A 24,587-nucleotide genomic window follows, 5' to 3' on the forward strand; every position below is an offset into this window, starting at 1 on the left:
TCGTATACTCATTCCTCTTCATTGGCAGAAGAGGCCGCAACTATCCTCACGGTATTTGTCCACATTTATCTATAAGAACTACAGATAACAGATGCTAATAGGCCCGCCAACGCTCCCTCTCATTGGCAATCTCCATCAAATACCAACAAAAGGTGCACATTTCAAGTATGGAATCAAAGCCCTCCCCACCGCACCAGATGTCTCTTGCTTACTTTGCTACTGCTAGGTTCACCAAGCTGGCTAAAACATACAGAGGCATGTTTTCACTCAATCTTGGAACAGGAACAGCCGTCGTCCTTACAGACCGTCGAATTATCAGGGAACTTATCGATAAGAGAAGCACTGTGTCGAGCAACCGACCACCATCATACGTTTCCCAAGGGATCATAACCAGTGGAGATCATCTCTTGGTGATGGAATACGGGGCGACCTGGAGATTATTTCGCAAACTGATCCACGAGGACTTTATGGAATCCATGTGTGAGAAGGAACATATTAAAATCCAAAACGCAGAAGCTATTCAAATGCTACAGGATTTTGTTGTTGCGCCAGAACATCACATTCTTCATCCGAAGAGGTTCAGCAACAGCGTCGTCATGAGTATATGTAAGTGGAGCCTGCCCTCAATGATGCCAAAATCATTCCTTGGTCAAACATGATTGTTACAGTATTTGGTACCCGGTCCCCGTCTTATGATACTCCCCACATGACAAGGCTTTATGACTTAATGGAAAACTGGTCTAAAGTGATGGAGACCGGTGCCACGCCGCCAGTGGATACATATCCCTTTCTAAAACTGATTCCAGAACGGTTTCTCGGGAACTGGGTGTTGCGGGTGACAAAGGTCAAGAAGGAGATGGAGTCACTCTACAGTGACATGGTGAACCATGTTCTTTCTCGTCGCAAGAAGGTGGGAAGTAAGGACTCATTCATGGACAGAGTACTCAACAAGAATGATAAGCTTGGTCTCAGCCAACATCAGCTGTATTTCCTCGGAGGTGTTATGATGTAGGGAGGCTCTGATACATCCTCATCAATCATCATCGCCTGCATACAGGCGCTGACAAAATGGCCGGAAATTCAAAGGAAGGCACAGAAAGAAATCAACGCCATTATTGGAGAGGATCGATCGCCGGTATGGTCTGATTATTCAAAGCTGCCATATGTAGCCGCCATTGTCAAGGAAGCGATGAGATGGCGACCGGTCACTCCCCTTAGCTTTCCTCACTGTCTGGCGGACGGTATGGACAACCTCAACAACAATAAAATCCTCAATGATAGAATACTAACTGGCATCAATCTGTAGATGAGTGGGTAGATGGGAAATTCCTCCCCAAGGGAACAATTCTTATTATCAATGTATGGGGACTTCACCACGATGAGGCTCAGTTCCCCAATCCTGAGATTTTTGACCCGGATCACTATGCTGGTTGGACTCTGCTGGCCCCCAAATATGCAGCCTCGGCCGATTACAAGATGTGCGACCACTATGGATATGGTGCGGGCCGTCGGCTGTGCCCTGGCATCCATCTTGGGGAGCGCAATCTCTTTCTGGCCATTTCTAAGCTTCTCTGGGCGTTTTCCTTTGACAAACAAGTTGATGAAGCGGGTAAGGTGATTGAGCTGGATGTTGATCCGGTGACAGGATACAGCGAAGGCTTTCTAGTGTGTGCAAACCTGTTTCCTTGCAGGATCACGCTGAGGTCAGAGGCCAGACAAGACACAATCATGAGAGAATTCGCACAAGCACAGGCCGATATCTTCTCCAAATTCAAGAACTAAGTCATGCCTATCCTCTCATTATAATTAGGTGGTCCAAAGCGCCATTCACTTATGAATCTGGGAAGCTCTGTGTGAAATTAGACTTGTAATCTTCGCGATATATGGTTGGTTATGAAATTTCAACAAAGCGAAGGCAGCTTGCAGGTTGGGTGGGGTTGGGTTAACAAGTGTAGTCTTCAGATTGGGCGATGACAGCAGGCGAGCGGTACATCATCATACATGACTCTGGATGTTATCTATTTGTCAGCCGAATATCACTACTAACTTATAACCTGGTTGTATGCCAAGAGACCTATCAGCCTAGTCAGCACACGCCAATTCGGATCTGCAGAAGGTCATGATCCCTGCAATAAAGGAATCATACAGTCTATACCCGAGACTGCCTATTTTCCTTTATTATATCCTTTCACATTTCATGAAAGGTCTTGGGATCATTAAACAAAGAAATATTCGGAAGGTCTTAACCCCTAAGTCCATGAGAATAAATAGTCAGTTAGTTACGTAGATTCGCATAATCAGAGCTTTCATCATTGTACCTTCGGATTACTAGGTTCACACAGTCAGACACTATTACAGTCTCCTCTGCACTCCCTCCCCCCTCCCTTTTTTTTCTCCTTTCATCGCCGCACTTTTGCTCGTTTCCTTTTGACTAACATTGCTTATTTGCACATTGGTTCGGGAAGCATGGATCGAAGAAAAATATTAAATTACATTATCAACCATGTCTTCCTTCCCCCAAAGTTGCCGCAGAAAGATGACAGTGATCATGATATGAACGTACTTCTACTAGAGAGGTTAATAGATGCAATGAAGGAATTTCAATCATTTCTTCCCCAGGAAGACAGTGCCAGATGGTCTGTTTGCACAGAGTGTGTCCAGGGCATGCTTGAGCTGCGTGAGCAGGGCGGCAAATTTTCAGGTGAAAAGTTTGGGCGTGCATTGAAGCAGATGGCTACTGGAGGTATTATGTAGAGCCAGCAGTGGAGCGAGAAATTGACACTGACATTTGATCTACAGAATTCATTATTCTTCACATCGTCAAACAGAATGCTGGTCTTATCATCTGAAGGCGGATGAATCAGTTCTCCTTTGAATCCTTTGAGATTGCAGCGACAGCAGCCGCGGTGACAAAAACAAAAGGCTGGCTACATTGGTTCTTCCCAGGGCTAGCCATCTCTGTCAAATCGGACTGTGTCGCGGATAGTACATTTTGAGAAGCTTTTTCACAGATTCTGACTCAGCTTGACATCAAAACACCACTTGAAGCGCGGCCGACTGCCTTTAAAGCAAGTACCAGAGTTGACAAGGTCAGAGATACGGAGAGCCCGATGTTTGTTACTCAGATGCTGACCGGAATTCTTCACAGCATTGGCGAGCCCGCCATCACCAACCACATCCACAAGTGTACGCGAGACGATGTCCTCTGGAAAGATGCCTTCAAGCCCTGGCGGCGCTCCCCTTTATGGCTCCTTGTTCGTGTTGGGCTACAGACAAGTCTGATGGACTCAAATAAAGAGGTCAAGAGACAAAAGGGATATAAGCTGTATAAGTGGTTCATGATCTTCTTTATGAGCAGGATCCTACAGGATGCTCTTAAAGCTGCGTTACCTAGCGATACTTTGTTTATCATGAGTGCGAAGATCAGCCGTCGCACACTGAAGCTCGGCCTCACTGATACATCGGCCTGGCTGTACCGCGTGCACGAGGTCATCAGGGCAGTCCGAGAAGAACTTGACCGGAGATGGCTTGCAGTGGAACAGGAACCCAACCCTTGAGGAATCGCAGGATACTGGAACCCTGCTGCACTGAATTTCGCAAAGGATTGTCGACTATCTCTTAGGAAGTTGAATCCGTACCTTAAAAATGCCACTCCTGGCCTCTTGACAAGAGCTCCTTCGTCGTCATTCAATCCTGACTGCCCTCAGAGACCCCTGCAGTTCAGCGTCAAGCTTCCCAGTCTCCAAACTGCTATGAGCGGGCTCGGTGAGGCTGAGACTGAAATATTCCTGGCAGATGTAGAACTGTGGACCGCAGATCACCTTGGATTCTGGCTAGCTGTGAATATCCAGTCTGTAACAAGCTGTGTCTCGCTGGCGGATCTGCTTGACACTTACATCTCCATTGCTCTCCTGATATATATCACCCATCCGGATGATTTTTCACTCATGATTCTTACCTGCATGGACATGTGGGTTGCCCTGGATCGATGTGTTGTTCACCATATCCCACTCCTGAGACAATACCAGCCGCCCTTCCCGTCACCCTTGTTCGAGCCGTTGTTGACACCAACAAAAGCACAAATGGAGCAACTTTGGAGCATCAAAGAGTATTTAGGAGTGCGACGAAGGTCGGTACATTGGTCATCAAAGTTCATCTTCAAGTCTGCTGTCAGTGAACAAAGTTTTGGCGTGCACTATTTTGATAATTTATCCCGGTACGAGACCTTGAGGGCCAAGATCAAGAGCGACGCTGAAGAGCAGAGGTCCAGAAAGAAAGCAGAGCTCACAGAAAAGCAACAGCAATACAATCGCCTGATACAAGAATCTATGTCACTAAGTTGCCAATACGTTCCTCATTGCGACTACCTCAGTCAATTTACCCGGATACATGACAGGGCGTGTCAAAAGTGTAATCTGGAGAGGGAGGCAAGTAGCCTCATGATTGGGGTCCATGAGTGGCCCCTTCCAGAGGAGACCGCCGCCATGAAATCTGCCGTCTTTGAACTTGATGCGCCTGTTGAGTTCACCAGATGGCGTGACACGACATATTGCATCCTGATCGATGTGTGTACCCCTGGCAGTTCAAAATCCAAAACCGGGCAAAAAATATATCATCTGCCTGATTATGACGCCCTCAAGCATTTTGCCTGCTCAAGACCTGGCAGGCTTCAATTAGCCTCTTCTGTGAAGCCATTTGTGGAGGCACACTACCGCATTCGCAAGCTTGATACTGCCACTGAGGAGAACATCTGTGTGCTGAATGGATTGCGCTACAGGCTATATGATGCATCATCACAGAACTGGACGGCAGATCTCAATCATTGCGACATTCATCAAAATTGCACTTTCACACTTCCAGAAGGACCCTTCAAGCCTTTACAATATGCATTGCAATCTACTCATCATACCCCAAATCAAGTGCTTGCAAACCAAGATGCATGTACGGGACTGAATTTTCATGAATATTATCATTTTGCTATGCTACGCTCGGGCCATCAACTGCAGTGGAGAAATATAGCTTGTGAACTGGTCAGCGCGAATTTGGATTTCAGTCGCGAAGAGACGCATAGGCTGATTGTCCAAGCAATCTGGCAGGCAGGATGCCGCGGAAACGAAGGCGTCTATCGGGAGAGCCACTTGGATCTGGAAGAGGAAGACTTTAGTAGATCCCTGATACAGGCATTGAATGATGTTTTAGGAACCGTGGAGAATAATTGGCAAGGTGCCACCGCATGCCGCACTCTTGTTGATTTGGCAGCGCGAGTGCTGTCCTTGTCACCCTGCCCGGATGTACTTGAGGATTGCCTTTTATTCCTTCATCGTGCGGGAGAAGTCGCCTTGCAGTGGACTCGCGATTTGAACCAGAAGCTGTGGGAAGCTGAGCAAGACAAGCAGAGGCAGCAGTTGAGCATGCAGATCCTCAAGGCCGCATTGACATGTCACCGGACATTCAACATCGATCAACAGCACTTTCTTTCAATGATGACAACAGAACATGACTTTGCAGTGTTTCTTGAGTGTTCAATCATCATAAACCATCGTTGTCCAGCGCGAACGGACACTCTACCCCAACCATTAAGGAGGTTACTACACCAGTTTCGACGTCTAAATCACGCACTTGAGCCATTTCTGAGAGAAAGGATCAGGTATCTTAGTCCGGGACTCGACATCGCCGTTGCTCGGTTCTGGGCTGGCTATGAGCCGGATGACCTATGGCACCCTCTTCCTCCCCTGCAGGACAGATGGGTTACAACAAAGACTCGCGGCAAAGATGGGTGGATATCCTTGCCTGTCCACTACAACCTTTTGGATGGTAGCCTGCTTGTCAATGGTCTGCCTCTCTCACGACTGCTGACACCATATGAGACGCATAAGTCATACCGACGGCTATTTGGGGAGGTCATAACACTTATCCCTGTTGGCATTTGAGACATCGCTGACTCGTATATATCTTTCAGAAAATCCTTGACATTGTCCCATCGACTATGACAGGAATGGCGTTCGAGATCCGACATGAACTGTTTGGATGGCAGGTCTGTAGCTGTCTATGGCCTTTCAAGCGGAGGCAATTCGCGAGCTGACGAGAAATAGGTGCATTTGTGCATGGTTGGCTCAGAACTCATTATTCGCGCCAGCAAGTCTGGAAGCACCTGTGAGCTGATACCTACTCATGCTCTACAGGGTGATTTTCCCCAAGCATTTGTCAACAACTACACACATTGGCGGGATCTTGAATCTGGTGTAATCAAATGGCGCCTGTTGACAGATCCTTGGAATTCATCTGCTGCGAACTGGCGTATGCAGCCAGACAGACGGGGAGGACAAATGCTCGTGCGTGGAAAGTCAACTCTCATAGATATTGCTAGCCCAACAGCAGAGGCTGTCAATTCTGTTCTAGGCTCATTGGAATCGATGGAGCATATCCACATGTTTTTCAATGAGCAGGACGGCACAGTTGACGTGCAGCTGCCGCGCATGAAGCTCGACTTCTTCCTTCACAATAAAGGACAGGAACTTGAATCAAAACAGTTCCATGGAATGATCGTGGATAGAAATCAGTCCATCGGGACATTTACCGGGCTTACAACAAAATTGGTGCTTCATCATCCAGGACACCAATCACACAGCATTATTGTTCCCCACGGCACGGTACATTTCTCACTGAAAGAACATCACATATGCGTGGTTATCGACTCTAGTGGTCATAAGTCTGTTCCATATCACCAGTTCCAGGTCGACACACTCCTGGGTCGACTTGTCGACAATGGCAGTCTTATAAGCAAACTGTTCAAGAGCTATCTCCATGCAACCACTGCACATTGCTTACCAGACACCCTGACCGGCAAAACTGGCACAGAGCAAGCCCTTGCTGTCTTGCGCGAAGCCTCAACCCGCTCCCTTCACGGATACAGGAAAGCGGAGTTTGAGATCTTAAGACACATAGCACAACTGACCCCACAGCAACAGTACTATCCCAGACACCTGCGCGTGATGCACAAAGAGGAATGGACCAACCTTTCGCCACTATCTCATCATAACGTGTTTTTTACGTTGGCTTCCTCGCTGTGGGACTCTGCTTGTGATCACCATTCTCTCTTTGGTGAGCCTCAATTGGATGCTGATCTCGGAGTTACCAATACACATCTCCTGGGAAGGGCATCTATCCGTGATTCTGCCTTCCGCATTGCGGGCTTTGGAGCCGCAGATTTCACTTATGAGCATGACACCATATACAATTCCCGGGACTATGTCCCCCAAGGGCACCGTGAGTCTCAGGCCCGCCGGATTTCAAGTCTAGTTGACGCCTGGTCGGTTAATCTCAGCCCAGAAGGCCAACTCCTCTCTACTCTTGAATCTTGGCAAAAGCCTCTTCGAGGGCCCGACCTGCAATCCAGTGAACTTGCATGGCTGGGATACAGCTCACGCCTGCTAGATTGTGTTGAGGAATTCCTCCCGGATGAATGGTGTACGCTCGCACAAGTACTGACTTGCTGCTGGGAGAATGAGCATAAATATTGAGTTATGTTCTTCTTATCCACGCTGGCGTTTTCGCGTTTCTCGCAGCAAGGCTTGATTGAAACACTGCTGGCCTTTGCCACCGTACCCAGAATGTGAGCATTGTGGCCGCCGCAAATGACTTCTTTTGATCTTTCCAAAGGATATGTACCAACAAGAAGCCAATTATGGAGCATCATGGAGGATAATTTGTATTCATATGACGATTGTCCGGAGGCACATTTACCGCCACATCTATATGAAACTTTGTACAACACTGAACGACGGCGCAGGGACGAACATAAAGCAGCAAAGGAAGAGAAGATTGATTTGTTTGTGGACAGCATCATGCAGCAATGGCCTGCCATAGAATTCCAGCCTCCTCAGATTAAGGACTGTGACAAATACATATCCTTTCATCATGCTGTGACAGATGTAAGGGAGTGGTATTACCACTGGCATCAGAATTCGGAGTTCAGGACTTACATACAGAACATTCAGAGCATCCTGGACGGACTTCGTCCGGCTGCTCAGCCCTCAGGCTTCTGACATCATTTTCAGATCCCTAAATGCTCATATAGTCCCAAGCAGGCTTTCATCAGCTTCATGAGTGTATTTGGAAAACCTTCCCCGCCGACCAATGCGCCTCCTTCATTGGATCTTGAGCATGTCGTCTTTTTAAAAGAGCAAAATGAGAGCAACAATAACAGCCTGGAAATGCTGCTGCAACGCATAGGCTCCCGCTGTTCCAAAGGCTATAAGCAGCAATATGTCAATGACCTGCTCAGAAGTCTTAGGTGTCTTCGCCAAAAGAAGGACATGGATTTTATTCCAGAAAGACGTGAGGGCATAAAGTTGCAGCTGGAGGCATATTTAGGTCGGTGTAGGAAGAATCTTGACAGTGTATTCCACTCTATTCGCGCCAACCTGGAGGCAGATTGTTCCATCACAGATCAAATTGTGATGCGTGCAGGTCTGTGGCCACGCTTGTCTCCGACCTCACTCCTCTGTCATCTTGTGCCAGGCGAACATGCCATCTTAACAGATGGGTGGAAGTATGCTCTCGTCCAGTACGCCCTAGCTTTGACGACCCTACAACATGCTGAACGCCTTGTCGCATGTATCAATGACCCGGTGAGTTTGACAAGAGAATTGGAAACTCGCGGCCATGAAGGGTGGGACCCGATGCAGTATCCAGAATGGCTTGTTCTTGAGGTGGAGAGCAATATCTTGATTCGGGAGCAACAGGCCAGAATCACACTAGAAATGGTGTCCCCTTCATCAGGCACTAACTCGATCATGCAGTTGAACATGGGCGAGGGAAAATCATCCGTCATTGTCCCCATGGTTGCTGCAGCTTTGGCAGATGGGGCGAAGCTGACTCGTGTGATTGTCCTTCGGCCCCTCCTGAAACAGATGTTTGATGTGCTGCTTAGCAGAGTCGGTAGTCTCCTCAACCGTCAGATCTTTCAATTTCCAATTTCGCGCTCACTCCGCCTTGATGGTTCCCGAGCTCATCAACTTCGCGAGCTCTGCCGCCAGTGTATGGAGGCCAGAGGGATTCTACTTGTGCAGCCGGATCATCTGCTCTCCTTTGAACTCATGGGCCTCGAGCAACTCATCTCTGGAAAGGAGGACCTAGGGATGCATATGGTCCAGACACAGCTCTGGTTGGAGAACAATTCCCACAACATTCTGGACGAAAGCGATGAGATTCTCAACACCAACTATGAGTTGATTTACACTATTGGTACACAGCGTCCCATAGACATGAGTCCGGACCGTTGGACTATCGTCCAATCCCTTCTCAGACTTGTATCTCGATTTGCGAACACTGTTCTTGAGGAATATCCAGGAGGACTCAAAGTGAAGAGTGAACGTCCTGGCAGTCCTCCGTGCGTCCGAGTTTTACAAACACGCGCTGGAAGGACTCTTCTCTTGAAGGTTGCTGCTGAGGTTTGCACTTCGGGTCTTCCTGGGGTGCCGCTGCATTTCTTCTCCTCCGATGTGCGAGATGCCATGCTGCGATTTATCACCAACCGTGATATCGCAGAAGCCGATATGGATCTTTTGCGTCGGCGAGCCTGGGGAGAAGTATCCACCAGGACAAGTCTACTTCTCCTTAGAGGTCTCTTATCCGGAGGGGTCCTGACTTTTGCCCTGGAGCAAAAGCATTGGAGAGTCAACTACGGACACAATCTGTCACAAACAATGCTGGCTGTGCCATATCAGGTGAAGGATACACCCGCCCCGCGCGCTGAGTTCAGCCATCCGGATGCTACTATCACATTGACGTGTTTGGCATACTATGCCTCCGGCCTTTCGGACGAACAACTGCGCATCGCGTTTGAGAGGCTCTTGCTATGTGACCATGCCCAGGAAGAGTATGATCTCTGGGTCCAATATACAACGGGCTTACCTCCAAGTCTGCATAGGCTCACAGGTGTCAACCTGAAGGTTCCAATGCAATGTTCGGAGCAGCTATTCCCCCCACTGCAGCAGTCCAAAGCCACCATTGACTTCTACATGTCCCAGGTGGTCTTTCCGGCCTATATGAAGGAATTCCCCCAAAAGATCTCAGCGTCCGGTTGGAACATAGCGCGGTCCAAGGTGCATCTGACAACAGGATTCAGTGGTACCAATGATAGCAGGTATGTTCTGCCGTTGGACGCTCAGCAATGTGAGCTCCCCGAACAAATGCACACCAACACACTGCAGCTCGGCCATGTGCTGTGATCGGAGAACTCATTCCAGCCCTTGCCACACAATGGCAGCAGATATCTGGATGCAGACACACTGTTGCAGATGGTTGTCGCATCGAAACCGCCAGTGCATGTCATTCTGGATGTCAGCGCGCAAGTACTTGAACTTCAAAATGAGCAAGTGGCCAGTGCATGGCTTGCACTGGTACCAGAGTCAGAAGCACAGGCTGTGATTTTCTTCAATGATTTGGATGAGCTCTCAGTCCTGGACCGGGATGGAGAAGTTGAAATGCTGAAAGCCTCCCCGTTTTCCCAGCAGATGGACCAATGCCTGGTTTATCTCAATGAGGCTCACACGCGTGGGACCGATCTCCAGCTTCCTACGTATTATCGGGCTGCGGTCACTCTTGGCCCTGGTCTCACTAGAGACAGACTTGTTCAAGGTGCGTTTCGCATAACCTTAGCTACTCCTCCCATGTTGACTCAGAAGCAGCCTGTATGCGGATGCGGAAACTTGGAAAGGGCCAATCTCTCATTTTCTGCGCTCCTATGGAGATACAAGAAAAGATTCTGAAGTCCTGTGGCAAGGATCCAAGTGACAAGATCGACGTAGCTGATGTTTTGGCATAGAGCATATACAAGACGTGGTCGCATACAAGGATGTGCATCCCGTTGTGGGCAATACAAGGGTTATGCTACCAGCGTCACTTCGTGGCATGGTCAAAAATAGCGAACAGAACAGATACAGAGGATCTCAGGGCAATTGCTGAGAGTTTCCTCAAGACTGAGGCATTGAGTGTCGAGCAGCAATACAGCCTTGATTGACCCATGTCGGGGGAGGAACTACTGCTAAAGGAGGATACCGAAGATCCCTCCTTGTCTGGACAGGAGGCGCAGCTTGATATGATCAGACATACATGCCGAGAATTTTCCCTGGTCACATTCCGCGAAGTGACACTGCAGGAGATGCAGGAGTGTGAGCTGTCGCCCGAGAACGAGCGGGAACAAGAAGTTGAGAATCCACCCCCTTTGGAGCCTCAAGAGCACAGCGTAGATCGTGATGTGAGACATTTCATCAAGAAAGGCATCCTAGATAGGTCCTCTATCGCTTTTCGGTCAGTGTTCGAGTCTCTCAGCTCCACAAGCGCTTTCACTTCTTTTGAGAGAAACGGATGGCTGGGATGTCTTCTTGTCACGACTGACTTCGCTCGCACGGTCCAGGCCCCCAAAGGCCAGGTGCTTGATAGTTATATCAGGCCGGTTCAGTGGATAGCAAGCTGCGGCGAGGGCGTCCAGGGACATTATGTGATACTCAGTCCGTACGAAGTCAATGAATTACTGCCATCTATACAGCAGCATCGGGCAGTGAATCTGCATGTATACTCCCCGCGCACCAACGTGTCTTCATGCTTGTTAGAGGATCTGCATTTCTGCGCCGTCTTGAAAGGTTCTATAGCTCCTCCTCCCAGTCTGGTCATGCATCTCAACATCTTTGCCGGTCAGCTCTATTGGAGAACTTATGACGACTATGTCTCTCTGTGTCGCTTTCTGGGTCTTTGTCACAGTCCACCGGATCGTGGTGTAGATATAGCGAGTGATGGCTTTATCAACCCCGGGCACAGGGCAAAGTATGATCTCAAGATGTGGAGTGAGTGTTGCTTTAGCCAGTCTCCGGTGGCATTTTTGAGAGCTCTTATGGCGCTAAGAAGAAGAGGCCAGGTAACGGATAGATCTCATATTGGCATGCTTCTTAATGGAATACAAGTTGATGAGCAGCATTTTAGAACACTTAGGCAGACTTAGATTGTTATAGAGTAGCTTAATAGATATTTTTTTATTTGAAGTATACTACAGCTATGGCCATAATTCACATATAACTTAATTCTATATAGATTATGAGAAATTATAACATTCTAAATAATCCTAACTTTTGTAAAACCATGACCCATTTAAGAAGGCAGACATTTAATTTAAGTTAGAGATGATTCTATCATATATGAAAGGTAGATATTATATATATTAACTAGTAGATATCAGTACAAAACGCAGCGCACCCTCGGGGGTTTAGCACTCCCCCGATCAAAAAGTACAGGCCACGGCCAGCTGGTCCCTGTTGCTGGTCCAATCATGTCAGCCAGAAATATACCAGTACCAATTGCAAACAGACGTCATGGATTCTTGGACAGCAAATCCATACCCGGCGCTTAGCAAATATTTTAATAATCCAATTGTTTCGCTGCTTTGATTGTATGCAGTATGTTTCCTTCCTACTTTGAATGCTAACTAAAAATATTAAGCCATACATCCCACACATCAAATTTGACTTGCAATTTAATGGCACTCTGTATTTCTGTTGACAGCAGTAGAAGCTCTTGCAGGCGGTGGTAACCTTTCCCTGTTTGTTCATTTCAGGGCATAAAGAACAACTTCCTCTCTCCTTTGGTCGGATTGACCTCAACCTTATAAACAACAGGAAATGAGAAGACCAACAATTTAGGAGTATCTTCTGCTGTCTGCTGACCACCAAAGTATGGCACAGTGCGTTCTCAGTTGAAACTGCAGTCTATTTGCAATGCAGGCTGCGCCAGTGGCAAAGACTTAGAACTTGCATGCAGGGCAGAATTCCCCTCATATGGTCAAGCATTGTTCTGCATGTGGACACACTAACACTTTCTGCAGCTGGTTGGGCACACAGACACTAGCCAGCCTACTGCCCAAAACCAGCCCTGCCATTCAGTGGGAAGTGAGGGGTCCTCTAGTAATATATCTTGAAGCCTTTTCTTGTAGAATATGTCCTCATTGTCATTGTCATTTCTGAACAACTGCAGATCAAGCGGTTCCTCATCCAACTGTTTGATAGCCATGTAAAAATTTTGTCCGTGCTGTTGCTCCAAAGAAGGAGGGTGGGTGTTCTGATGACCCCAGTGACACCAGGATGCGGGAGACTTGTATACTTTCTCAAGCCTCACTCTTTCTCAGAATATTATCTCCAAGCCGCACGAGAGCATATGACTGACCGTAAACTATATCAACACCTTCCATGGGCCAAATGGAGAGAAACCCTTGGGAGATGGGGTAGCAAGCACCTTAAAGCTTAATGCCGTCACAGATTGGCCACCTGCACCTGACTTGGGCAAGAGGTAGACCTCAGCTTGTGTGAGGCAGCTGTAGGATTCCAGGCAGTGGTATCAAGAACAAATATGGTGAGCTGCATGGAATTATTGTGGTTGCATAAGCACTAGCGCTCAGCCCACCCTGCTTGATCTCAACGCCACATAATGCACACCAAAATCGGATCGGGGGCTATGGTGCAAATTTATGTATGTATAAGGCTGCCTGGAGTCCTTAATTCCACTCTGGTGTTGTAATTCTTCTGGGCAGGTGTTGGAGCGCATGAATAGATGCCTGCAGTTTGCCCTTTTTGGCTGAGCCAAGCGGAGATTCCAAACACTAAGGTGTCAGTCATGATGGTCGCTGTCTGTAGTGGGTAAATAATTCTCAAGGCTGAGGATTACAGTAGATGTGCAGGTTAGCATAACTGTGCCCTATAAGTCTTTGTTTTGTATGTAGTATGGTAGATGAGAAAGTCACGTTACATTGCCTTGGCCTAGCCTTCAGACTGTTTTAGCATTCTTCTGTATGCTCCTTTATGTGTAATAGCTTGCAGACGTTGTTGTGCCCTATGCAGGAGTAGTTATGTGGACTGTTAAATATAAAATTATAAGCTGTATTAATCTCAAAATAATTGTTAGTCCTTGATATACTCCATAGATATGCAGTGTACAAGGAACAGTCAATTACCCTAAGGAAATCTGATCACACAAGCCTCAGCTGAATGTACTCTGTATGCATGTGCTGTGTGGAGCAAGGTTTAAGTCTTATAGTGGTGGCAATGGTGAAGTGTCAATCAGCACAAATCAGTGTTGCACAGACAAACTCAATGTTGTCACAATACTGTACATAAGGCTGTTCCCATGCAGAGCCGTCCGCCCCCAATGCAATAGATCTGTCTTCAGGAACCAAGCAATGTTGATTGGCGGCTCTGAGTGGTCTGTACTCATTGTAGGCCGTGTCAATACTTAGGTAGTATGTTAGTGGTTGCATACTCCATTTAGCACTGTTGAAGACCTCCGCTAGCCCCCACAATTCAGGAGGATCCCCAAGGATTTACATCCTCCTGAATCTTTTTATTCTCACTGCTAAATTTCTTCATGGTCCTGGACTGGGGCCAAAAAAAAGGGATTTTACAAGCCACAATCCCTCTGAATGAGAAAAACTTGAGCCCTGTCACAACAATGCAGTCTGATAATAAAAGGAGAGAAAAAGAAAGAGCTGATTAAAGAGAAAGTACTAGGCCTGAGTGGAGAATTAATAGAAAACCGTATAGAAGAAAGGTGTAGATCCAAGAAGCTATTCTCTAGTTAACTAGTAATAATAATAATAATAAGTGCAAGTCTAAAAGAAACCCTGTGACAGGCTAAGCATATGCCAATTGGTGCCTTTATCTGGGCGGAACTATGCAGCCCTTTGCTGCACTGGTCTCTCCACCTTTCTGGCCTTGCAACAAAATACATGGCTCATACATTGTGTTCTCCTGGGCGGCTAAGTAAGGCCAATGGTAGGTTGTAGTCTGGGTGGTTATGCAACATCAAGAAACATCCATTGCTGCCAGCTGTTGTCTAATCCACTTTGGGAGCCGCTCAATGCTTCCAATGTTATTGATAATCAGATAGTTTGAGAGGTAGGACTGTACATGAGGGCGGCTATCAGATGCTATTTATAAGCATTTGATTGACTCACTATGGTGTTTGAGGACCAATGTAATGTATATAAAGGCTGCATTTCTGCTTGCGGGAAAAGGCTGTCTTGTCTCAATCAGCCAACTCAAGAAGTTTCCAACAGTTCTGAAATCTTATCTACGCATTTCAACTTTGTGAATTAAGGCAAGTTACCCAAACCCCACCCTCTCCCCCTGGCCTCTTTTTCTTTTTTTTTTTTTTGCCAATGTTGACAATTGACTAACAATATGTCTTTATTTGCTGTAGCTACCCACATAAGTGAAAATGTCAACAAGCTCTGGATTGAGAGGAGCATGTGACATTTGTCTCCATCCAAACAATGAACACAGCACAGCAGTGTGTCCCGTCCCTCATTGCAAGAACCAATGGAAATGATGCCAGATCACTGGTGGATGTTTCACCTGATCCAGCAATTGGAACTATAGGATGTGCTATGGATGCAAAGACCATCCTGGGGCTAAAGACAATCTGAACTTCGGCGGGCCAAGGCAGAGGGATGTCTCTTGGAAGCAAAAGCAAGATTACAAGGATATGGGCGACGCTGGTGGTGACACATCCAGAGGTGAAATTAGTGGCAGCAGCCCTTTGGCAAGTAGCAGCCCATAAGATGCTAAGGTCCTGTCTGTCATCAATAGGGATAGCAATGACTGCTGGGTTTATGTCATAGGACATTTGAATAACTGTCAATGTGAAAACTTGCTTTTAAAGCTGTCACAGTACAAATGGTAGAATTGTATGATATGTGAGAGTGAAGAGCAATGATGAGCAATTAACTGTAAAACTTCACATTTGATGGAATATATAAATTTCAAAGAAGGCATCCCAGTGACAGAATGTGTGACGGTGGACCTAAGACTTCCTAGGCGGAGGCTTGTTGGGTTTATCTTGAAGACAGGAAGCAAGAGAAAGAGATGGATGAATAGGCTGTTACTAGCAATGTTGCTATCTGAATTGCTATTTGAGTTGACCACGGGGTCCTGATCCCCATGGTTAAGGAGCGTCTTTATATACATTATTAAAGAAAGACAAAGGAGGATTGGGAGAGGATTCCGCCAGACAAGACTATGGATGATAGTCAGCAGGTTCCGGCTAGCAGGAGAAGGAAGATATATAAGGGCAGTGCTGCTGCAAGCAGATAGATCTTCTTTCTCTCCTCAAGCTTAGGAATTTCAGTACTAGCCATTCTAAGGATATGATTTGAGCTTCCTTACACCAGGATACTTTGCATGAACCTGTACAAGACTCTCTGATCATATTGAACTGCTACAGTCATATCCAAAAATGGTTTCCTCCCTTGGACACAGAAAATTATCTCCTCTGTTGGAATATAGCTTCCAACAAGGCTACTAATACGGGGTCAAAGGGCATATACTAGTCGGGCACTGAACCGTATATTGAACCTATCTATACATAGGTGTAGGAGGTGTGAGTTGTAGGTCCTATCTAGGCCTCCGAACCCTTATTAGGACAAAGGGGTGCTAAACCCTTTCTGGCCAACCAATTAGATCGCGCCTTGCGGGCTCGGATGCCCATGGCTTCTAGAGGCCTGACGCCTCAGGCAAGCCCTATTTTCCAACATTTTCTACTTTATATACTAGATTAAATTCAATGAGCTAAGCGGGCGCTTGTTTACTACCTTCAAAGGCATCTGGGACAATACCAGAAGTATTTGGCAGTAAAAAATGTATTCTGTTGAGAACCGCGATAGCTACAAGCATCCGAGCTCAGTAAGGATGCGAAGTATGCGTGCCCAATGTGGATAGCATGCCACGTGATCGCACAATACATAACTGCCACACATCATGTAGCTAGATTCATAATAAGGCATCAATACGCAATATGCGTGGATGCTAGGTTCGCAACCTACAGTCAATATATACTGTCTTGTCACCGCAAGTAGAGCACCTATATGAGCATAACCCCCGCTACTACGCAACATATTCCATCAATCCCAGACCCCCTACTTTCCAACATGCTAACTTTAAAGTAACAACATTTGTTGTCGACATTTCATTAGAGGGCTAGACTGCTAAAATGCATGGGGATCTCAAATCCATGCAAGGTCATATGGTACGCCATCTGGTGACAGACGAGCTGCCCAATGGATCATGGTTACATGGATGAAGAGATTGCAATTCTGCAGCTGCAGTTTTATGCTAAGTTTTGTGAGCTAGGGGATACAACATGGCCGATTGTCTAGGCTTCAACTCAGAATGCATGTGCCTTGTCAGATTAAGAGACCTGTTAACAATGCCATCATCCTGCTAGTCCTAGCCCTCGGCGCAATATGCAAGTGGAGAGACTGACTTTCAGTTGGCCCTGTCAAGGACTCCTTCTCATTCCTGTAGGGAGGTGAGGCCTGAAAAGCGCCACAGCTTGCTTGACCTTTGCGGCCGGGTAAGATCTCCAGCTGGTATACTCATCATATCTGCTTGTAAGACCTGTACTCTCGAGACGGGCCTTACTGCTTTACATACGCAAAAAAAAAAGCATGAGAGGCTGAAAGCGAAGAACAATACCATCGCGATATACATGTAACTTATAGCCACCGAAACAATATCCCATCGAAAAAGACACAACCAAAACGCCTCCCAGGTATGTCGTCATCCCGCCAAGAACCCATCACTCTGGCTTAGTGTTGCCTACTGGAGAGCTGAGAAACCACTGCGCAAACAACTCCAAGAGAACAGTATTGTCATGTCGGAAGTCATAGAGTTCGCTGTGATGGATGACCAGCTCAGTGCCATTGAAATGGGCCTGGAGGATCCGCGCGTGTTGTGTGCCCATCATGGAGAAGAGGAGGACCTGTGGTTCAAAAAGCAGTCAGCGACGAGCGGTCTGGCAAGACGGCTTTTTTACAGGAAAAATCAAGACAGTCATCCCTGAGTCCATGTGAGGTAGGAACCTACCGGGTGGACAGGATGTCCAGCAAATTTTTTTGTCGCCAGACGCCCCCGGATCATCCTGATCAAAGCGAGAAGTTCCCCTCGGGACAACGTTTCATTATCGCCATCGACATCAGAGATCATCATGCTCTTCAGATGCGGGAATTTTGTGTCGTGGTAATGGTAAATTGCGTCGACGCTCCACTGGGGAGGGCATTTCAGGTCTCCCATACCGATCTGCAGACCGTACTCCCAAAGGTCTTCTTTGAACCCATACTGATCGGTGCTATAGTAACCCATGAGAGAAGAAACGACACGAGGAGACCGCAGATGGGAAGGTCAAACATACTCTTGATAGCGCCATCCCGAACTCAGAAAGACAGTGTATTGAACGTCCAGACTGCGATTCCGGTACCCACGCAGGTACTGCCGGAGGTAGTAACAAAGTTGACGCGCCCGGTTGATGGGCGTCTCATGATGGCGTTGCGACCATTCGCTGTCGTATTTTGGGAACTCGATCGCGACAAATCCATCCTTGGGTGTCATCAGAAGGTCGCTCGGGTAGGGGACAAAGAGACTTGGAGTGAAGTCGGGTTTGCCATTCTGGCATTCGAACGAGGCTGGTATTATGCGAATCGCGGCGTTCTGCAGGTCTCCTGGATGGAATGAGAATTTCCCGAGACTGATAACTTGAGCTTCCAGCTTCCGGAGGGCGAGACGGTCAGCCTTGTTGCGCTCTTTGGGCTCGACAACAGAAGTCATTGCGATTGACAGGCAGAAAACAAAGACACTTAAGGAGGAGGGCAATGATGAGAGGAGGTGTGGGACTTGTGCTTGCTTAATGCTCTGCGACATCGATTGTTTTGTTTATTTTGCCGCCGACCTGAGGCTAGCGGGGGTCCGTGCAACGGCAACCATTCCCGGATCGGACCGCGAGACAGCCTCGCCGATGCAACTCATCGAGCGACACGAAAACGAACCAATGGCAAAGAACATGTCGCGCCACCGGCTGGCAGGATGCTGTACGGGGTAGCCTTATCTGCATGACCCCCCATGCATTATCACGGTATTGATAGGGACGAGGCCATTCGGTAAGGCCTTCTTACCGCCGCCTGGGACGTGGAGGGGTTCGATTGCAAGGCCAGGTGCCGCTCAGCTGTTGCTAAACAGAGTTCACAGGCGTACTTTGCACGGCTTGTGCTCTTGTATATAATATAGATGGACCACTCCGTCGGACCGTAGCATGCGTTCCGAATCCCAACACCCCTTTCCTGTTTTCTACAGTGGCAACATGGATCTCCCGACCTCCAAGGAGGACTGGGAAGAAGCAGCCTTGGCGGCAGGCATTCGTCATCTCACCATCCATGATCTCGAACTGGACTCTGCCTCCAAGTTCAGATACGAACAATATCTCCTTCTCCGCGTACTCCGGATATCGCATGATCGCTCCAAGTTCGATGCCGCACGCTTTGGCCTTGCGGATTTGGAAAAGACTGCCAAGGAGGCGATGGACAATTATAAATACTGGAAGCACTACTGCCGCAGCTTTCAGCTCAACATGCATGACAAAGAAGCTATCCCTCATCTGGGCACTTTTTCCCTTGTGAGATATTACCAATTGCAGGTCACAAAGGTGCGGCAGGATGACGATGTCGACTCGGATGTTATTGTCTCTCCCATTGCACACCGCACACGCCTGGGACTGCAGAAAAAGGAAATGAAGGCTGAGCAGCAGCAGGAGCAACTGCGCCTGCAGATGCAGGAGTTAGTCCTCCAGACACCTACAAAACAAGCCGGTGAAAACCGACTGTCTCCAAATGCAGCGTCTGACTCTGAAGAGTCAGTCGCAATGGAACCTCCGTCACTACCAGCCACCCCTATTTCCAAAGCTGAGCGTATACTCTATGCTCCAGCAAAGGATGAGCAGATTGTAAATGCGGCCCTTCTTCTCCTGCTGAATGCCATTACTATCCATTTCCCTCTATCCAATGACTGGACCCTCCACAGAAGAGCATTTAATGTCCAATTCAAAACGGCTTCCTTCCAGGCACGGACTGACGGTTATCTTGAGGACAAAACCAGCGGCAAGGTCCGTGCTCTCATTGAGGTCAAACCTTGTGTCAGGACAAGAAGTCAGGTTCGGATACAGATGCAAGAGGCTGCTCAGATGGTGGCATGGATCTCCGACGACAAACAAAGACCAAGCCAGTTTCCTGGCCGGTAAGTTCTTAAATCAACCTTGCTTTTCCACTAATTCACTGCTGACAGGGTATATAAACGAATGCACAGGCATCTCCATATATCTCAGGATCGGCATGAGATCTTCCTCACCTTTGCTGAATATGGCAAGAGCTATCTCAGTTACATCAAGGAGGGCCTGTCCCCCGCTGATCCAGAGCCGTTTCTGACTCTGCATGAATTTGGTCCCTGGGATACCACCAATGCAGGACACATGCAGGAACTCGGCCCGATCATTCTGGCATTTACAATGCGTGCCCACCAGGATCAGCGACTCGAATCCCGTTTGTCAGCTGGACAAGGGAGACCTGGAGAGCAGAAGAAAGGATTCCTTACATGAGACAACACTGGCGTTAAACGGCAATTGGGAAGGTGTCGACTGGTAATTTGGTACGACTCTATTGAATTACTGACGGATTTCGTCATGTTCTATATTTATGACATCTTTGCCAACTACCATTATCCCTTCGTCCTCTCTTCCGAATATTTATATCAAAGAGAACTTTCTTCTGAGGTAGATCATTATTTGAGAGAATGGATCCCAAAGAAGATTCCAGGAGCTCGGCAACCTAGTTTACATTATGAGCGATGAAGACTTAAAATTGTGGAGCCCTTCTGGGTCCCCTTTGATCCTTCATAAGGCGCAGGGAGCTGCCTGTCTCAATTTCCTGACTTGCCAAAGCAAGACCTAGGGTCAGGTAACACCTAGTGGGCACTGCATACACCTTTAGCCTGTACCATTGCTCTGGTGCCTCCACAGAGACCACTGCTGGATCTGCCTCTTTGGCTGCTGTCACCAACTGGTCTGCATAAGTAGGTACTAGCATAGTATTTGATGCTCCTTTCTGCAATAGGATTGAGATAGCACCTGTGCGGGTATAGCCTAGGTCTATTACCTGGAGGAAGCCTGGGAGTCCTGCCTTGGTCAGGGCTAGATTCAGCTGCAATATCACATCTTCCCTTGCTGCTTTTGGGGCATCCAACCCACTATCTCATCTCATTATGAGCCTCTGGGCCCCCTTAGGGGTATGCTTGATCGGTTTGACCTGGATTGGCTGTGCTGGCTTCTGAGACTGGATATTCTGGGCCTTCTGGGCCTTTCAACCCTTATCTGGCACTGTCTGCCATCCTTGGCCGCCAGGTTGAGTGGCTAGTAGGGTTGCTATATCTGCATAGGATGTCCCTATCTAGCTAGCTATCGATCAATTCTTTCGGATCTAAATGACAAAAACTTAAACTTACTATCCTATTACTACTATTATTTATTGCTATGCTAAACTGCATGCCACTGTCATGTCATGTTATGGAGATGGACTGAGTCCTTCTCAATTGTCTACTTGTCTACCCTGGTGACATGTTATGTTGTATCGTGTGAGGGAATCGGTCTGAGCCGTTTTTTCCGGGGGATTTAGAGATAAGACAGGGTATTGTATCGTGTCAATCACATCCGAGAGGTCATAGCAAAGTCCTAATACTCGTACAATACATAGTACAATAGCAGGAACATGGAGAGAACATCAAGCGTCTATCTCACGCCCGTAAACATTCCCCTCCCACTCCTTCCCCGCCCCCTTTCAACCATTTCAACCATCCAGTGGACACAAACACGGTGATCCGGACTAAGACTTGACCTCCTTCCACGGATACGTCACCTCGTCATCCTTCCGGATCCAGATCTTCGACTTGCGCTTGTTGACCAGGTGCTCGACGAACGCCTCGCGCGTGTGCTCGGCCTTGAACTTGCGGATCCAGCGCGGGTCCCACAGCTCGCTGGCGATGCCCAGATCCTTGCAGCACCGGACGAGCGCGTTGGAGCGGCACCCCTCGGTCGCGGTGGGGATGCCGTCGGGGGAGAAGTAGTCTTGTTCGCCGCGGGCGACGGAGACTAGTCTGGTAAGCATGTCAGTTAATCGACAGGTTCAGGATTTATGTATGTATATGGGTGATGTTACTACTCACCGTCCATTACACACAAGCGCATACTCCCTCGTCACTGTCTTGGGCGTGACGATACTCTCACTCCGCGGCACGAGCCCCCACCCGCCCGGTCCAAACGCCCGGTTCAGGATCCTCCGATACTTGATCTCCGGCAGGTACACGATCCCGTCGGGCTTGATCTCCACCTCGGCGGGATCCGTCGGTGCCAGCAGGATGTCGGCCACCTCCTTCGGGAACGGGGCCGCGGAGAGACCGTGGAAGGAGCGCGTCCAGTCGACTTTTTCCTCCGGCGGCACGTCCAGCTCGAGCGGCTTGTCTGAGAGGCCGGTCTTTTGGATGTTGTCGGTCGTGGGGCGGGAAGGGGTTGGGGCGGAGGCGATGGAGGCGGCGCGGGCGGTTGGTGTTGTTTGGGAGGATGGGGATGGGGAGGGAGTGGAGGTTGAGGTGGATGATGGGTTTGCGGCCGAATTTGATGATTCTGGAGCAGCTCGAGCGGGCTGAACGACCTGTCGAGTGACAGATTGGTTTATGGAGCGGGTGGTGGCGGTGATGTTGCTGCTTCTGCGAACGGCAGCTCTGGTCGCTGCATTGTAGCTGGGCAGGACATGCTGCGAGCTGAAGGAACGAGATGTGCTGGAGATGGGAGTAGTCCTTGAGGCGTTCAGAAGAACCCCTGAGGCCCAGAAGGGCCTGCCGAGCGGGAGAGAAGACATGCTTGAGGAATGAACGAGATACAGCAGCAGCTTTGTAACTTGTTTGACTGCAGACGTTGAGACTTCCGGCGGAGCTCGCGGTCACGTGTTAAATATGCTTGCAGAGATATGCCGGTGAGAAAAGAGATGTATTATTGAGGAGAGTAGAGTACAGGAGATGGATTTAAAGAGATACTATTGTACATGGGTCGTAAAGATCGAAAGCTCTTTGTTTTTGAAGAAATGAAGCGTTATCAAGCATCTTTCATTGCGTCCGCTGGTCGTTGCCGTGACGCTTCCAGCACTCGCGGAATATCTCCCTCCATCTGGCGGTAGCGGAGTAAATAATGCGGCCGAGAGGGATGTTAGTTAATCAACGGAACGTGTCAGCTTTAACCTCACACGAGGTTTATTTATTTATTTATTTAATCAAGTTTAACGTCCATAAAGAGCCTTCCGGCTATGACAGACGGGGCTCCTCCAAGGAGGGACCACACGTTTCAACACTTCCTGGGACCCAGGTCTAGATACATTATTGTGAGCTGGCTCACCCCAGCTCCATTATAGGTAAGGCCAGTTTCCCTATCTGATACCCACTTCTGCTAGTTTCCACTACCCGTGCCACCGCCCCAACACCTACCGGTGTTGGTGCGTTGCACCACAACGGAAAATTTCACCACAACGGAAAATTTCTACTATTTTGTCAAATTTCTCAACAAGTAGATTAGTATTTAAATACATTAAATAGCCCATTAATATCGCCTGGATCCTGGCTATCTCCCTGAGTATTTTCAACAGTTTCCGACCGGTCTATAGTGGTTGTTTTTGGCTTTGAAGACTGGCATTTCCGGACACAGGAAATAATCTTCTTTTGTTCAGCTTCAGCGCGTTCAGCAACCTGACAATTTGCATCTTTAACTGTCAATGGCCCTATAGTAGGGATTCTTCTGCGAGATCTCTGAGAGTTTGGAGTGCGTGCACGCTCTAGATGTTGAGAGATATCACTTTGAAGTTGGGCTGTCAATTCAGCCGTTTGTATAGCACTTTGAAAGACTCAGTCAAGACAGCATGTAAAGCTTTGATCAAGGCTAGGATTTTCATTGACAAAATTATCCAGCTTCTGAATGCTCCGTTGCAGTGTACGAACTGTCTGGGGAGGAGAATTGGTTGAGATAGATTGAATTGATGGTGTTTTATCCTGTATAGTTAGAACTGGAGATGGTGACCTTGCAAGAATGTCAAGCACTTTTGAAGGATTCCATAAATATATCCCCTGATCAGCAAAGGCGCTTCGGATTGTACATTGTTTGAATGTATCCTGGCGAATTTGAGGGATATCACAAAGAAAGTCAGCCTTGTCCATAGTGGATATCCCCCACTGTATATTCTTGTTGTTTTTCTTGCGAAAATAGTGTTTATAGGCCTGGAAGGGCTGACCATCAAGCGGCTGGACAAGATGGGTCGTATGAGGCACAAAACAGAAGGGTATAATGTTGTTTTTCTCACAAAAATCCAGGAAATTATATGTGAGATGGGAGCCATGGCCATCCATAAGCAATAGTCTTGCTTCACTCTTAGAAACCCACTTTTCTGTATGCTGATGGAAGTGCCTGATCCAATCCATTGCAAGCTTGTCTGTTGTATATCCTTTGGAAGCTGTAGCAATTTGATATTTGTCTGTATCCACAGAATGAGGAATTTGTTGATACCAATGTTCCAGTTGATATTTGCCCTTGAAGATGAAGTATGGAGGAAGGACAGTACCATCAGCCGCAATACATTCAATAGCTGTTAAGGATTCATTCATTTCACTAGTCGCAATGCCTCAGGAGGCTCA

General features: G+C 47.8%; 6 protein-coding genes across 6 annotated transcripts; 4 read left to right on the plus strand and 2 right to left on the minus strand.

The window, feature by feature from the left end:
- Positions 1-748: 748 nt before the first annotated feature.
- VTN00DRAFT_9632 (uncharacterized protein) lies at positions 749-1,782 on the plus strand (the record flags this gene model as incomplete). Its single annotated transcript, XM_069436611.1, has 3 exons — positions 749-1,008; positions 1,087-1,241; positions 1,307-1,782. 3 exons carry the CDS (start codon positions 749-751, stop codon positions 1,780-1,782), a joined length of 891 nt encoding a protein of 296 aa, XP_069284231.1.
- A 1,328-nt stretch (positions 1,783-3,110) lies between these two features.
- Positions 3,111-10,828, plus strand: VTN00DRAFT_9633 (uncharacterized protein; the record flags this gene model as incomplete). The annotated part of the gene is made up of 7 exons (XM_069436612.1): positions 3,111-3,500; positions 3,708-4,565; positions 5,960-6,034; positions 6,093-7,481; positions 8,058-10,147; positions 10,271-10,641; positions 10,692-10,828. The coding sequence occupies 7 exons, from the start codon at positions 3,111-3,113 to the stop codon at positions 10,826-10,828; spliced, it is 5,310 nt and encodes a 1,769-aa protein (XP_069284232.1).
- A 198-nt stretch (positions 10,829-11,026) lies between these two features.
- VTN00DRAFT_9634 (uncharacterized protein) lies at positions 11,027-12,001 on the plus strand (the record flags this gene model as incomplete). Its single annotated transcript, XM_069436613.1, has 1 exon — positions 11,027-12,001. The coding sequence occupies one exon, from the start codon at positions 11,027-11,029 to the stop codon at positions 11,999-12,001; it is 975 nt and encodes a 324-aa protein (XP_069284233.1).
- A 5,618-nt stretch (positions 12,002-17,619) lies between these two features.
- On the minus strand, positions 17,620-18,644 carry VTN00DRAFT_9635 (uncharacterized protein; the record flags this gene model as incomplete). The annotated part of the gene is made up of 3 exons (XM_069436614.1): positions 17,620-17,802; positions 17,907-18,168; positions 18,232-18,644. 3 exons carry the CDS (start codon positions 18,642-18,644, stop codon positions 17,620-17,622), a joined length of 858 nt encoding a protein of 285 aa, XP_069284234.1.
- Positions 18,645-19,173: 529 nt separating this feature from the next.
- On the plus strand, positions 19,174-20,460 carry VTN00DRAFT_9636 (uncharacterized protein; the record flags this gene model as incomplete). Its single annotated transcript, XM_069436615.1, has 2 exons — positions 19,174-20,102; positions 20,172-20,460. The coding sequence occupies 2 exons, from the start codon at positions 19,174-19,176 to the stop codon at positions 20,458-20,460; spliced, it is 1,218 nt and encodes a 405-aa protein (XP_069284235.1).
- A 1,279-nt stretch (positions 20,461-21,739) lies between these two features.
- Positions 21,740-22,771, minus strand: VTN00DRAFT_9637 (uncharacterized protein; the record flags this gene model as incomplete). Its single annotated transcript, XM_069436616.1, has 2 exons — positions 21,740-22,010; positions 22,080-22,771. The coding sequence occupies 2 exons, from the start codon at positions 22,769-22,771 to the stop codon at positions 21,740-21,742; spliced, it is 963 nt and encodes a 320-aa protein (XP_069284236.1).
- Between the last annotated feature and the right edge of the window lie 1,816 nt (positions 22,772-24,587).

Source organism: Thermoascus crustaceus, assembly GCF_041956765.1.
Source record: "Thermoascus crustaceus strain CBS 181.67 unplaced genomic scaffold VTN00scaffold_8, whole genome shotgun sequence".
In the NCBI taxonomy this organism is placed as follows: domain Eukaryota; kingdom Fungi; phylum Ascomycota; class Eurotiomycetes; order Eurotiales; family Thermoascaceae; genus Thermoascus; species Thermoascus crustaceus.